This window comes from Perissodus microlepis, chromosome 13, assembly GCF_051167445.1.
Source record: "Perissodus microlepis isolate ML-2025 ecotype Zambia chromosome 13, ASM5116744v1, whole genome shotgun sequence".
NCBI lineage: Eukaryota > Metazoa > Chordata > Actinopteri > Cichliformes > Cichlidae > Perissodus > Perissodus microlepis.
In genome coordinates, this window is record NC_140473.1 from 28,197,879 (window position 1) to 28,213,835 (window position 15,957).

General features: G+C 39.6%; 1 protein-coding gene across 3 annotated transcripts in view; it reads left to right on the forward strand.

Moving 5' to 3' along the window:
• Positions 1–12,774, forward strand: part of atrnl1a (attractin-like 1a) — a 308,853-nt gene extending 296,079 nt beyond the window's left edge. For all 3 annotated transcript variants that reach the window (XM_084948292.1, XM_084948294.1, XM_084948293.1), the window contains one exon: positions 11,032–12,774. In XM_084948292.1, coding sequence (XP_084804418.1) covers positions 11,032–11,153 — 122 coding nt within the window. In that variant the 3' untranslated portion in view covers positions 11,154–12,774. The remainder of the gene's footprint in view (positions 1–11,031) is intronic.
• Positions 12,775–15,957: the final 3,183 nt, after the last annotated feature.

The window sequence follows — 15,957 nt, forward strand, 5'->3', positions numbered from 1 at the left end:
TTAGCAGAGTGCAACTATTCTCAGTTCAACGCAGCAGAGTTCAGGATGGAGAAAGACAGACTGTAGGCTACATTTTCTTCTCAGGCGCTCTCCTGAGCTTAGATAGTGGGTCAATAGAAACAGAAGCACAGCACTATTCACAGCCGCCTTTTCCTGCACTAATCTGCCTATTCAGCAGCACAGTTAGGCCCTTGAATATATGAGAAAAGGGGAAAAAAGAGAGAGAAATACAGGTACTGTAAGATGTTAAGTCTTTCAAGAGTAAAAATAGAAAAAGCAATGTGACAGACAAAGAGAGAAAGGAAGACTTCAAAGACAGTTTTGATAAGAAGCAGAACCAAGTTTCTAAAATGAATTATGTGTGAAAACAAGTAGAACATTGGCGATACATCAGTGGTTACAGAATTGTTAAGAACGGAGCCCAAGGTAACACCTCTTTGTTAACAAAAACAGATTTGCACAGTAAGACAAATGTTGTAGGCATCCATCCATCCATACTTGTTCCATCCATCCATCATCATCTTCTTACCCAAAGTCAGGTCATGGTTGCAGAAGTCTAAGAAGATATTGTGACCAATGTTTTTGGCTTCTCGTGTAGCATCCTGAGGCATTCCCAAGCCAGATACATCATGTAATCCTCCAGTGAGTTTGGAGTTTGGATCTAGGGGCTTTGCAGGAAAACATGCACAGATGCCAAAAGTACCACAGCTGACTATTTTCTCAGACAGCAGCTTTGTGTTGTGCTCTCTAAAGTTGGATACACCCAAAATAAAGTTCAGATAAAGTACATTTTCATTCTCTTGGTCATAATATAGAGGTAATGACTAAACGTGAAAAGTGGAATACAATCTTGCCTTCTGATTCATGTTTGAAAATCATTTGGTATCATACCACTATTACTTACCCATCTCATCCATTTTACCATCATTCGCAGATTTCCAGATCTGAAGTGCAAATCAGAACCACATCATCTGTAAAGAGTAGAGGCGATTCTGAGTTTCTGAACCCTGATACCCTCCTCACCTCAGCTGCATCTTAATCCTGGCACATCACAATGCCACTAGAAGTTCAAAATCCACAGCACCTTCCACAGGTTTTTGTGGACAGTATCCACAGTCAAATTCTGTCATTCCATAAAGCACATGTTGAATGGATGGTCAAACTTGGGGACAGATTTGGGAGATAAGCCAAACCCCTCTAAAAGGTTTTTTCATTCACTTCCAAGTGTACATATTTCTAAAAACAAGATAAAACGAACAGTTATATAAATTTAAACAGTGCTTCTTCATCTCTCTGGATTACCTTCCTATTCTCTCTGATACCCTTCTCTTTGCCTTGTTCCCTCTCCTGAGAAAGCATCTTTTGCTCATTTTGCTCTATCATTCTCACTTTGGTCAATTTACTGGTCGATCTACGTCCCTACCCTCACCTATGGCCACGAGCTGTGGGTAGTGACCGAAAGAACGAGATCGCGAATACAAGCGGCGGAAATGAGCTTCCTCCGAAGGGTGGCTGGCCTCTCCCTTAGAGATAGGGTGAGAAGTTCGGCCATCCGGGAGGGGCTCAGAGTAGAGCCGCTGCTCCTCCACATCGAAAGGAGCCAGTTGAGGTGGTTCGAGCATCTGACAAGGATACCTCCTGGGCGCCTCCTGGGGTTGGTGTTCCGGACATGTCCCACCGGGAGGAGGCACCGGGCAGACCCAGGACACGCTGGAGAGATTATATCTCTCGGCTGGCCTGGGAACGCCTTGGTGTTCCCCCGGATAAGCTGGAAGACGTGGCGGGGGAGAGGGAGGTCTGGGCTTCTCTGCTTAGGCTGCTGCCCCTGCGACCCGGCCCCGGATAAAGCGGATGAAGATGGATGGATGGATGGATTCTCACTTTGGCCCTCTTCCAAAAGGAAAGAAAAATTCAACTTTATTATCCCTGAATAGGGCAAAAATACACCACTATGGAAAAAAATGATAAGAGTTGACACATTAATAAAACACTTTCCTAATTTAGTTAAGCCTCGTTTGCCATATTACTCCTTGATGCAGTATGATTGTGCAGGGAGCAAACAAAGGATTTATAGAAATATTCTGCAGCTTTATTGAACAGCTTAGTAGATCCACAAAGCTGGTCAGAATGTGCCTAACATCTCTCTTTGCACAATTGTTGTTTGGAAACAACATTTTAGCATTTCCATTGTGAACACAAATATTTTAAAAATCCATTTTAAAACCGCTAAGCAGCAGTTTCTTTTTTATTCTAGAAGTAACAATGAAATTGGAAAGCAACTGTCTGTTTTCTTACCTCAGGACCAAAACAATGGATCGACTTTCATGTCGTTCTACTACATGTATAGCTACCTGTTAAAACTGTGTCTAGATAGGGACCCCCTGAGACTGCTTTCAAAAGTGAGCAAAAAAAGTGCGTAAATTCTTGAATCCTTTGTTTAAATGCCAACATTTACAGCAGAAATCAACATCTTTAGGGCCTAGTCCCCAAAATGGTAGTAATTAAGTAATTAAACAATGTTAGGGTATGTGAAACCAGGAAATGATCCCCTGGGTGTTCCTCAGTACAGGGCCCTGATATGTAAATTTCTAATTCCAATAAAAATAATACAGTAAAAAAATACTCAAATCGAGGCTTCTACATAAATATGTGAAATGTGTTTTCAAGCTATGTTCATGGATATACAGAAAGAGCAATGCAAGCTGTTACACAGACTATATTGACAGCTGGACTGATGAAAACAGGAATGCATTTGTTCTGTCAGACGTAAGAACAACAAGTGCAAAATGCAGCTGAAACGGTTTTTGTGTTGACAGGCCAAGAGGTTTTTTAACACTAGCTCAGTTCATAGAGTGAGACCAGAGGGGTATGCTAGAAAGAAAATGAATAGGTTAACAAGCTTTGTTGAGCCTAAAGCCAAAGTTTTTAGTGTCACAACGATGGCTCTCTTTACCTGGTTAGATCATGATAGACATAAGCTGCACGGAGCAGATCAGATTTAGAGCTTGGGTTTAAAATCCACAGGAAATGCCATGAATTCACAGATTCTTGTATTTATACTATGCTTTAAGTGTTATATAGACTCTTTGCTGTAGGAATAAGTTTTATACAATGATCTCATAAAGAATGTTGTCACAGGACTGCATTACAGTAATGGATGCCCCGTCAAATTCACCCCCAGAGCAGAGTGTACAATGGTCAGAGATTATTAAATGTTAAGGTTTATGACAGTACAATTAGAAAAAGACAAGTAAGGCTTTTTAGGAAGGTATGCCAGGAGAAGGCCTCTTCTCTCTAGAAAGAACACAGGAGCACAGTTTAGTTTTACAAAGTTGCATCTGAAGAAACCACAAAAGCTCTGGAACAATGTCCTTTGGACAGATGTGACCAAAGTGGAGCTTTTTGGCTATAAAAGATACGTTTGTTGAACAAAGCCATATGAAAGCAACTGTCGAGGGTAATGATTTAGACTTGTTTTGTAGTTACTGGACTGGGTACACTTTGCGTTCACCTTAAACTCATCTGCATAGCAAAGTATCCTGGAGTCAAATACTGGGCCATCTCTCTGACAGTTCGACTCAGTCATGCAATGTGACACTGATCTGTGACACTGTATTTTACTATCACCACTGAATGGAGCAGAGCTTTACAGTCACAGCAGTGCAACCTGTGTATCACACTATTATAGAAATTTTCCTGTTTTCAGTTGGCAATGCAGAAAATGTATCAACGTTTATATGCTTGATCCTCATCTGCTGCCAAGTCTCTTTTACATTGCTCAAACTACAGCTAATAGAGAAGAGATTAGAAAATTGATCAGTTAGAATGGTATGCTATTTATCACTAACAGCATTCAGTGAATAAAATTGATGCCTGATTAAAGCGAGATTAAATTAAACACATTTCCATGTCTCCTTTATTAGGCGGGAGGATGTGAGACCCAAAACCAAATAAGCTTTACCGTTTAAAGTTAAAACTAAACATTAGCACCAAAAGGACAGAATAGAAAAATAAATATTAAGCCAACTTTTATTTATTTTTAATTTACATACTGTTCATATGAAAATAGATTTAAGAGAGAAAAGTGATCTCTCTGTGTTTTGGGCTTCAATGCAAATTGTTCTTAAAGATTTTTAAAGAGCGAGACAAAATACTTCTTGGATCTTATTCTATACCCAATGATTAAATTTCTATCGACCTCATTTAACTGTCTGGCTATTATAAATAAGCACATTTCCCAACATGAATTTTTATAAGCAGACACTGCGTTCCTGTCTCCTAGCCTCTCTCAAACCAGACTGAGTGTCCTAAAAGGATTGCTGTAGCTGTATTGTCCTTTTCTTCCACTCTGTGAGTTGACCTCTTCAAACCCTCCTCCCTACACCCCACTGTCACCCTCTGAGTGTCAGACTTGAGAGCTGCATGACAGGAACTGGAGGGCAAAGCTTGGAAACTCAGCTCCATTGACCCAGAATGGATCTCCAATACTTTGATCCTCTCCATCTTTGAAACCATCTAACCCACTGGGATACGCCCTCCTGTCACCCCCACTCCTCCATCTGTCTGCTTGTTGACTTTTGCCCATTGTGTGGCATTTACACACAAACAACTATTTGTTTTTTATTTATTGTGCAGGTTTGAATGATGAAGTCTTAACCCTTATCTTGTTTTTCCTTTGCCACTTGCCTTTTGTTTTGTTCCAAAATGCGGGCGTACTATTAAATTGATGGACATCATTTTAGAAGTGCATACGGATCAAGTAAGAGACTCAAGGTCTTGCTGACTTTATAATTTTATCAGATACATTTAAAAGAAAAACGCAGCAAAGGAAAGTCGAGGCAATGTCAGCTCCCCGATGAGCACCACTGCTTGAATTCATGTAGCCACTAAAATGACTGCTTTTCAACTTTAAAGACACATGGTTTGGGTTGTTTAGTTTTACTGTTGGGCATACTGTTCTGCCTTTTTGTCCTCTTGGCTCTAATACACTTAGAGGTATTTAAATGTAAATTTGTGCACTTCAGATCTCTAAGCAGGCGTGAAGAAATCCTCCACCAAATGCTGTCATGTACTATTAATGTAAAGCATCCTAGATACCGGAATCCCAACATGTGTACTTCAAAGCCACTGTAGCTATGTGTCATGTTTACTGAAATCTGTGTTTCGTGGATCTATTAATATAGGGAGTGCAGAATTATTAGGCAAATGAGTATTTTGTCCACACCATCCTCTGCATGCATGTTGTCTTACTCCAAGCTGTATAGGCTCGAAAGCCTACTACCAATTAATCATATTAGGTGATGTGCATCTCTGTAATGAGAAGGGGTGTGGTCTAATGACATCAACACCGTATATCAGGTGTGCATAATTATTAGGCAACTTCCTTTCCTTTGGCAAAATGGGTCAAAAGAAGGACTTGACAGGCTCAGAAAAGTCAAAAATAGTGAGATATCTTGCAGAGGGATGCAGCAGCCTCAAAATTGCAAAGCTTCTGAAGCGTGATCATCGAACAATCAAGCGTTTCATTCAAAATAGTCAACAGGGTCGCAAGAAGCGTGTGGAAAAACCAAGGCGCAAAATAACTGCCCATGAACTGAGAAAAGTCAAGCGTGCAGCTGCCAACATGCCACTTGCCACCAGTTTGGCCATATTTCAGAGCTGCAACATCACTGGAGTGCCCAAAAGCACAAGGTGTGCAATACTCAGAGACATGGCCAAGGTAAGAAAGGCTGAAAGACGACCACCACTGAACAAGACACACAAGCTGAAACGTCAAGACTGGGCCAAGAAATATCTCAAGACTGATTTTTCTAAGGTTTTATGGACTGATGAAATGAGAGTGAGTCTTGATGGGCCAGATGGATGGGCCCGTGGCTGGATTGGTAAAGGGCAGAGAGCTCCAGTCCGACTCAGACGCCAGCAAGGTGGAGGTGGAGTACTGGTTTGGGCTGGTATCATCAAAGATGAGCTTGTGGGGCCTTTTCGGGTTGAGGATGGAGTCAAGCTCAACTCCCAGTCCTACTGCCAGTTTCTGGAAGACACCTTCTTCAAGCAGTGGTACAGGAAGAAGTCTGCATCCTTCAAGAAAAACATGATTTTCATGCAGGACAATGCTCCATCACACGCGTCCAAGTACTCCACAGCGTGGCTGGCAAGAAAGGGTATAAAAGAAGAAAAACTAATGACATGGCCTCCTTGTTCACCTGATCTGAACCCCATTGAGAACCTGTGGTCCATCATCAAATGTGAGATTTACAAGGAGGGAAAACAGTACACCTCTCTGAACAGTGTCTGGGAGGCTGTGGTTGCTGCTGCACGCAATGTTGATGGTGAACAGATCAAAACACTGACAGAATCCATGGATGGCAGGCTTTTGAGTGTCCTTGCAAAGAAAGGTGGCTATATTGGTCGCTGATTTGTTTTTGTTTTGTTTTTGAATGTCAGAAATGTATATTTGTGAATGTGGAGATGTTATATTGGTTTCATAGGTAAAAATAAATAATTGAAATGGGTATATATTTGTTTTTTGTTAAGTTGCCTAATAATTATGCACAGTAATAGTCACCTGCACACACAGATATCCCCCTAAAATAGCTCAAACTAAAAACAAACTAAAAACTACTTCCAAAAACATTCAGCTTTGATATTAATGAGTTTTGTGGGTTCATTGAGAACATGGTTGTTGTTCAATAATAAAATTATTCCTCAAAAATACAACTTGCCTAATAATTCTGCACTCCCTGTATTTGAATATCAGTATGTTGCTGTTTGACTGACTTTAATTTACGTTGGCTTCATTGAATGCTGATAGCTCTGTTTTTCTGTTTACCACTGCTCTGCATCCTCAGCACGCTTCCCACTTTCATTCAAGGGGAAACACAAAACCAAGCTTTGATGTTTCTTATAGGGCCTCACTGTGAGTTTTGTGACCAGGTTAGCAAGCAGGCTCCGCCTGTCACAGATGTTTTCCAGCTGCAGTTCCAGTTTTCCACATCGGGTCTGTGTCGATATGTGTTCCTGGGGAATTTTGTCTCCTGCTAATGACCCTATTAGTACATCAGGAGTTGGAGGGGTCTGTGCATGTTAGTGGGGGGGGGGTTAATGATGCGCCAACTCACCTGACAAAACAATCACGTTAATGTGCTCGGTTACCACGGCAGCAAATGAGCACTTGCACTCACCTGCAGCATAATTTGATTACTTTTGACCAATTTAATTTTGCAAATGGAGATGTGTGTGTTCACCTGGAAAAATCAACACAATTATGATGGCAATTTGTCAGAGGTGAAAGCTTTTTTGATGGAGGAATATTCAGATATCACATTAGAAAATTAATTCTGTTTGCTTTTTCACTCTGTGTGATCTTTCATTGTGAGGCCATGTGTTTGATAATGTGCAGATGCAGTGCATGTATGTAGGTAAATAAAAATGTCTCGGTGTTCCACAGAAACATTACATTCCTGCTGCATGTGTCTTTTTATAAAGTTCTTGTGGTAAGCAAGTAAGTTGCAAACAACCAGGTAACAAACCTGTGACAGCAGATTTAGGAAATGTGAGAAATGCCTCTTATTATCTGTTGTGCTCATGTTTTTCATTTGATTATTTATCAAACACTTCTAAACCCTCAAGTTTCTTTTCTCTTCTCATTGAGGGGAATTTAATTTAACTTCCTAAGACCCGAACTCTTCCACGGCATGCATGTTTAATTTCTCTTTGATATTTGGGCTGATTGGGACCCGATGAATGTAAAAACAAAGAATTACCAGATTTATTTTTTTTTACCTGATTTTTGTTTCTAAGAAAAATGAGAGCCACATATGAGGATATTCGTTTAAAATTTCGATAGAACAGTAGCAGTATAATGTCCTCATAAGTGGATATCAGGCCCTTGTAGAGCAAAATTCAGTATTTTTGTCCCAAAACCCAAAATATGATGTCCACATATGTGGACGCCAGGTCCTAGGAGGTTAATGCAATAAATATGTCTTTTTGCTGTCCCAACAATCTAAAGTATATGAAGCCTTAAAGGATGTGAAAGGAGTTGTTTAAGCTCTTTTGTTGAGCTTAAAGACTTCTCAGATTTAAATTAATTAAAGAATACTGGAATCTGTCTTTACTATATTCAATAAATATTGTTTTAAAATTCCAATTTAAGAAAAAGAGGAAAATCCAAGCACACAGCTCAGCGTTATCAGTGGCACTGCATAGAATAAGCATACAAGCAATGCAGCAATAGCATGGGCGTGTATTTACTCCACAGACATGCAGAGAATCTGCAACAATCCTTGCTGGAGTTTAAAGCAAATTATAAATTACCAAAAGACCAAGAAAAGCCAAATCCTGTATGTATGGTCGCCAAACAAGCATACCTATGAAACTATTGCCAACAAAAAACAAAGAGCCGTAATGAACCATATTCCGACACACCATGTGCTGCTAGCTGATCATCTGCCTCCAATGTTTTTTGGAAGAACAGAGCACATTACCGCTCACTGCCATGTTTGCCTGTGTCAGAACTTGCAAAATACTCATAATACTGTGCACAGGTGAATGCACACTTAAATGCATAAACTTGCAGAGTCATGTACACACAGTCACGCACTGTGTAATCGGCTTTCCCCTTTCCACCCACTGGAGAAAAAAAAATATCCCAAGAATCACTTGAGTGTGAAATGCTGAAAACATCCTGCATCCAAATCATATCAAGAGCACGGCAGATTCCCTTTGCTATTTGCCTGTTTTGTTTATTTGGCTCCTGCATGCCGGCAGATTGAGCACTTGTCGTAATGACCATGCATTGTCAGGCCCACGGTTGTCGGCAGGGAGAGGACTGGCTGTATTGACAAAGCTGCCATGACTCTAAAACCACATTAACAGTACAACTGCCAAACTAACACAATGCTCCGAGGCATCTGATGCCTGGTGCATCCATCCTGATGTCTGTAAGCCCTGCTGTGGAAACCGAGGCAAACTTCACTCACAGAAGATGTTTTTAGAGGTGTGACATCCTGATGGATGGTGAGAGGGAGACCAAGGGAAAAGAAGGAAAAGAGACACGATGGTGGGAAGATATACTTCACTGACCTGAGCGCTATCCCCGCTGCCTCCTGCTGAGGTCAGAAAGATGTTGATAAAACATTTTTTGGATGTTGTGAAGAGGTGCCTATTGAAAAGATGATGCATCACCACCTGCCACATGCTAAGGAATTTCACCTTGATGTTTTCTCCCATAGGGCCAGATTCACTAACTCGTACCACCAGCACCAACTAGCATTAGATATCGTTCTATATTTACAAACAGAGTGCAGTGATGGACCCTCTGTCAAACGCCTGGGGGTTTTGTGCATCAGGTTCCTTCCTCAATGCACAAAATATAAGATGGAGAATATTTAACTTAAGCAAACAAATTGATTTACTAACATTTGTGCTACACAATTTACATAATTGTGCCAACATTTATCAGATATTTTCAATTACTGAAGCCGGTGTTCATTAAAACGACTCTCTCTGCCAGGCTACATTAAATGTAGGCCTACATGCAACATACGTATGACCTATATTTATATGTTACTGATTACAATTAACAAGCTGTGCCTTTCTTATTAGTAAATTACCTGCAGCTGAATATCATCTCTTAGTTTGTGACCTAAATTGCACAGGTCTTGGCAGTTACATTGAAATGAAAACTGCAAAACTTTTGTAAATTACCTGCAAAACTAACCACAACTATCATTACTATTTCTAGATTGTGTTCACATGCAATTTGCCCTATCTAGTAAATCTGGCACAGCCTCTTTACTTTCATCTGTCCTATTGTTTATTTTTACCATCAGTAATAGTTTAATATTAACATTACTGGAAATCATCCCTGAGAGGGTTGCATCAGGAAGTACTTCTGGCATAGAAATTTGCAGAATAATATGCAGATTCATCTGCTGTGGCCAGAAAGAAACTTTATTAACATTATTAGATAAAAGAAATAAATCACAGTCCTCCTTTCACTTTGGGGGTCACCACAGCATCTATTTCCATCTTATCGTATCTGTAGCATCCTTCTCTGTTACACCAAGCCTCTGCACATCCTCCTTCACTACATCCATTCAACATCCTTTGTCCAATGTAACTATTATCCCTCCTCTGCAAACCAACCCTCATGCCCAAACCATTTCCAAAACACTTGACTTGAGCTGTCTCGCTGATATACCCATTTCTGTTCTTGTCCATTCTGGTCATTTCGACATCTTCAGCTGTGCTACCTTCAGCTTGGCCTTCTGTCTTTCTGTCAACGCGACTGTGAATAAATGACAGTCCAAACGAGGATAAAATAGCACTTCTCTGATCAAACTCAAAAGATACAAACAGGGACTTGCTTTTCTAATGACTATAAAAATAGAAGGTACCAATTTAGATCCTTGCAGAACTCCACTTTGAACTCCACAATTTAAGCATTGAAAATAATTACTGGATATGGAAAAGATTTAACCATGTGAGGTATAAGTTATCATTGAGGACAGGCCCAACTCTCCTTTACTGGCTATAATGACATTTTTAAAAAGAATGTCTTTTCTATCAGTCTTGTCTTGGCAGGATGTGTTCTTACAAATGAAGATATTCTGCATTTTTAAAAAAAAGGAATTTTAGCCCTCTCTCTTTTAGGGACTTCTGAAGAAGGGTTATTTTCAATTTTGGTAACAATTAGCTGTTTCTAGCTGCTTGTAGATAAGAAAAGACACTATGCCACTTTACTATCTAGAGAGATAATCAACCATGTCAGTTGCAACATGTATCCACCCTTTCTTGGTGTGAAGTGATATTCTATGATAAATGTATCAGTGTTTTGTACTACTTGTCTACATGCCCTTAATTATTTCTGTATAAGGGCAAACATGGGTTTATAACAAATAACACAGGCACATATAAAAATCTACTCTCAAAAAGTGGTCGTAGTTTTACCTTGATCAAGCCGTATTTATCTCACCTCTGTCACATCACTCTTTCACTGATGACCCTATTTTGTCTCTGGGATTGCAGGTATCGCCATAGCCAGTGCTCTGGTCGACACGTCACAGCAGCGAGTGATGGACTTGAAAGAAAGAGCCCTGGGTCTGAAGCACCGCAAACACATTGTGCACCATCAAGGGACCTGTGTATGAACTATGTGCCCTCAACGAGGTACCACCGCATCCAATACGTCCAAAGGGGAATTTCACTGGACACACTATTTTTGACTTTAGACACAATGGAGAATTGTGAACACAAAGGCAAAGCCTGCAAAAAAGATAGGGTTGGATGATCCTTGACCTTAAAGTGGTTTGGAAAGAGGACGGATATGGATTGAAGCATACAGATGGGGCGAAACTACTCTCTTCACAGGCACCCAAAAGTGGTAAATGGTACTTGTAGTCTCTTTCTTCCTTGGACCAGATACAAGGTTTTTGTCATTGTCCCTCGTCTGTATATTTTCAGAGAAGTACTTGCAAAGTGAGAATGAGAATGTCTCTCCACCACAGCTTTGTTTGAAATTTGCCACGAGGAGCTGGCAGACCTTTTCCATTTTCATGCCATGTGGTTTTGTCTCTCCCGGGTTCTACAGTCTGCCATATTGACAGAGAAAATAAAATAGAACTTGTTTTTCACCAAACAAAACTAAATGACTTTGACCTCCAGTCAAAAGATATTGATAGCTGATATAAAGTCCTCCTGATTTACAAACCCAATGAGACTCAGGAGCAAAACCAGTAAAGAAGAACACCGATTTAACTAGATAATTGCAAAACTCTTTAGATGGCGGAGGTCTATTACAATGATTCACTAGAGGAAAAAGTTTCATTTGCTAATTTTGAAGTTGTGAATTCAAAGAACTGCATTTTTGCTATGAAGCTCATTGGATGCAAGTAAAAAAAATAGTGTTTTATGAAATATGTGTGGTTTGTTTTTCCCTACACAGTTGAAGTTATAGGTTTTAATATCTGCTCAGGTCCTCTGTGATGAAAAAGGTCCATTATCTGTAGCTCTGGGCCTTATATACACACGTTTGTATATGCACTATAAGTGAAATGCTTTACCCGTACATTAGAACCCTCTGTGGAATTTTATTATGCAACTGATCTTCCAAACATGATGTTTATTCTGGGCTGCGATGTAACCTCAAGGTCGGTATCACACACAAACTACTGATGGTATTCATATGCCTTTTTAAATTTTTTCATTACTGTGAAGCTACCATATACATCCTCCCTCATGATATTTCAAGTCTGTTTATCTGTAACACAAACTTTAATATAACACATCTCAGTATATATTATTTATTAAAAATGCAAAATGCGGTTAAACATTTTTTAATTAACTTACAAATTTTGTTTTTGTTTTGTTTTTTTAAACAAACTGTAGATAGATAATTTTATAAAGGAAGTCTGTGCAGTAATCACGTTTCTTTGCTTGTGTCCTCAGTGTCTTTATTCATTTCTAACTCTTTATTTTGTACATCACAGAACGTTTCATGTTAAGATGCTTTCCCTTTATGTCTTGTATCAAACCTCCATTTAATGTTGTAAAGTCACCTTTATCAGCTGCACTGCATACAAAGTAACATGATGTCTTGATGCACATGTATTACGTACTGTTTTCTTTCAGGCATTTTGATGTAATTTTGCACCGATTTGTTGCTGAGATTTGGATTTACAAAGGGCAGCTCACCACCGTGTATTTGGCCGTATGAGCATTAAATCTGTACATTTACAATTTAAAAAAATTAAATGCTTCTTTGTGTTGATATTCAGTCTGAAACTGTGTGTACTGTTACCTCTGGTGTTGGGAAACCGCATTGATTGGTGTTCTCAGGATGTCAGTCAGGTCGAATGACAAGATCAGCCAGAACTACAGACAGTGTCATCCAACACTGTTTCTAGAGTTACATAACGACTCTCACAGCATCCTGTGAAACAGAGTAAAGTTAACGTTACTTTAAACGTAATGTATCGCAGAAAGATGGTGTTGAATTTCCACGATTTCCATGTGCTATCAACATCCTAGGTAGATAAAGCACCCCTGCTTTATTAATATGTACCAAATCTAATTATTAAAGGCTTCATTAAGTTAGAACAGCTTTTTATAAAGTGGATTCCACAGGTGTACCTAATATAGTGGCCACTGAATTGTTTCCTGTTCACTTTCTGTTCTCTGTCTCTGTTTTATAATGTCCCTGGTTATAACCATCACTGCCTCCTATTTGTCATAATGTGTGTGCAAAGGGGGGACATCGAGAACAAGCACTTCCATTACATTTCTCACCATACAAGCCAAATGTCCTGTTTAATATACAAATTAAACAATAACTGCATTCCATCCATGTGTACCTCCCTGCCAGAGCATCACAGTAAGATGTTGTTTAATAAAACCTGGATATGGCTCAACATTTGTACAAATACTATCGTTTTAAAATAAATCCATGTCTCCTTCTGCTGCTGTATGCTTTTAAAATTGACTATGGATTATATCCCTTTGTCATAAAGCGGTGGGGGCTGCTTGTCGAGGTGATCCCAGAATCTTCTGAATTAGACACTTTTATGCAAATGTGGGGCTCTAAACAGAAGAAAATGCCAAAATCTATCCTTTCTAAGGAAAAGCTGTGGGGGATCTAGTGGCTACACTGCTCTAATGCCTGGATGCATTTCAAGATCATTCACAGTCAGTAATACAGAGGTAAAGACATCCAGTTAAACAATGTTTTCATGTCAGTAATCATTTATATATTCCTTCTTTTACCTTAAAATAACCTTAAGAACTACCAGTTTATTCCACTGGGCATTTCCTTCATGTTTTTTAATGTCATATTTATGTCTAATCAAACAACTACATTAGGGTGTACATCCTAATTGGACCTTAATTGCAGAAAACTATGAACAAAGGCGTAATTGTTATATTAATAGAAGCAATTTAACATGCTGTTTGACTGTTTCCTTTGAAAATCTCATCTGGAACTTGAAAGCCCTCTGAACATTACATTGGGTCAACGCTGCTGCTGTCACCACCATTAGTGACCAAGAGGAGATAAGTGCTCCTTTTTATGCTCTTAGCTCACTGTATTTTCTTCCCTCAAGATAAAAGGCTACAGTATTTAACATTAAGTGGACTGCTGGCATCTCCACTCAGCTCAATACCCGAACGTCAGGGGCAGCAGGAAGTGGTTCACTTTCCCTTTTATCTTGATCTGAGATGTTTTTGAACTGGTTCTGAGTATGAAGAGGGCCTGTGTTTTTAGGGTAAAGTCAATGTAAGAAGCTCAATAAATGACTGACACCCCCCACCACGACAACACGCAGCACCAAACAGAATGCAAACATGCAAAGTGTCTCAAGAAAGAAGGGACACCTGTCTAAGCAATAGCTTTCTGCTACTCTTAAGCTCAAACTGCTTTACAACTTAAACATGCAATTTACCTGTCGTACACCCAGGAGGATAAGATGGGTAGGAAAACAGACGACAAGAAAACGCATATAATGTATTCTTGCATATACACATGCACAGTGACTGAATTACCAGTGAATAATAATTATACGCCATCTGATTATATGCAACACATGTATTCTCCGGTTATATTTCACACCTAACAGAAGACAAATGGAACTAAAAGCTGATCCATATTTTGACATTTGGCTACACAATACCATCGGTACTTCACATATGATTTGACACTGAATACATTATAGAAAACTGCCACAACTATCATGTCAATTATTATTAAGATAGCTCTCTGTCACTCACTGATGATATCAAAGGATTGCTAGCAGCATGCCAGTAACAGAAGGTTTTCAGTAACAGAGCCTTTTTAGCATCATTTAGGGTGTCATTGGATAGCCCAAAGTGATGATTAAAAGGGTTAAGGACGCAATTTATTGATAACAGCCTCCTTTTTGAAGCCAACTACAACTGCTAGTCGGCCTCACAGCTGCTCAACAAATGACTGTTTGCCACGGTCCTTGAAAACTGAGGTTATCCAATTATATCTTGATGCATCCTCAATTATCCAGGTAAGTAAATCCCAAAAGGTTGATTCTGATCATCTGGACGTAAAGTTTTCAGTGGAAGAAACGTTTCTTCACTCATCCAAGTGGCTTGTTCAGTCTCGGCTGACTGCAGGTTTCCCCAATCTTATAAACGGTACATTTCCATAATTACTGAAACCAGCCCACTGAATGAATGCGCTGTGAGGTCAGTTCCTTGATCATTAATATGCAAATTTTCATGACCATTGATCAACAACCACTGATCAAAGGCCACTGATCAATGGCCATGAGTACCATTTACAGTGAGTTGGGGAATGGCTGCAATCACAGCATTGTAAGATGGTGAAAGTAGCTTTAGGCCTCCTCCTCGATTCAGAGATGGTCTTTCCCCTCGCATGTTTCTGTGGTTTCTTGTGTTCGGTGTGCTTCAAATCCAAAAACACGATGTCCCAGCTATAGCAGCTGGATAGCGTAGTGGTAAGACCGCATGTGTTTCGCGTGGGGTTCGCAAGTTTGATTCCTGCCTTGGGCATCTGTATCCAGTAAGGCTCATGGCTAAAGATTGATGAATTACAATAGACATGCTAGGGCAAGGGGGAGTCAGGACAACAGGTCAGGGGGGAGATATGATCACCCACCAGTGGATGAGGTTAGCCAACTTCAGGGCCTTGGAAGTGGTAGTTATATTATTAGTTTGAGTCCTATTTGTTACTACAATACCTCCCAAACATGTGCTCTTGATGCTCAAGCTTAAATATGATAACTTATCATTAAAAAAAAATGCTACTACTTAAATCCCCTTTGTTAACTTTTCAGTTTTATGTCAGAGATGATTTTCAGCTCGGTGGAGATAAAGTTTATAATTTAGAAAGCTCAAGGTCTAAATTTAAGACATAAGTAGAACATTTAGTCTGAAATGAGTCTTCTATTAAATTAGCAAAAATCAATCACA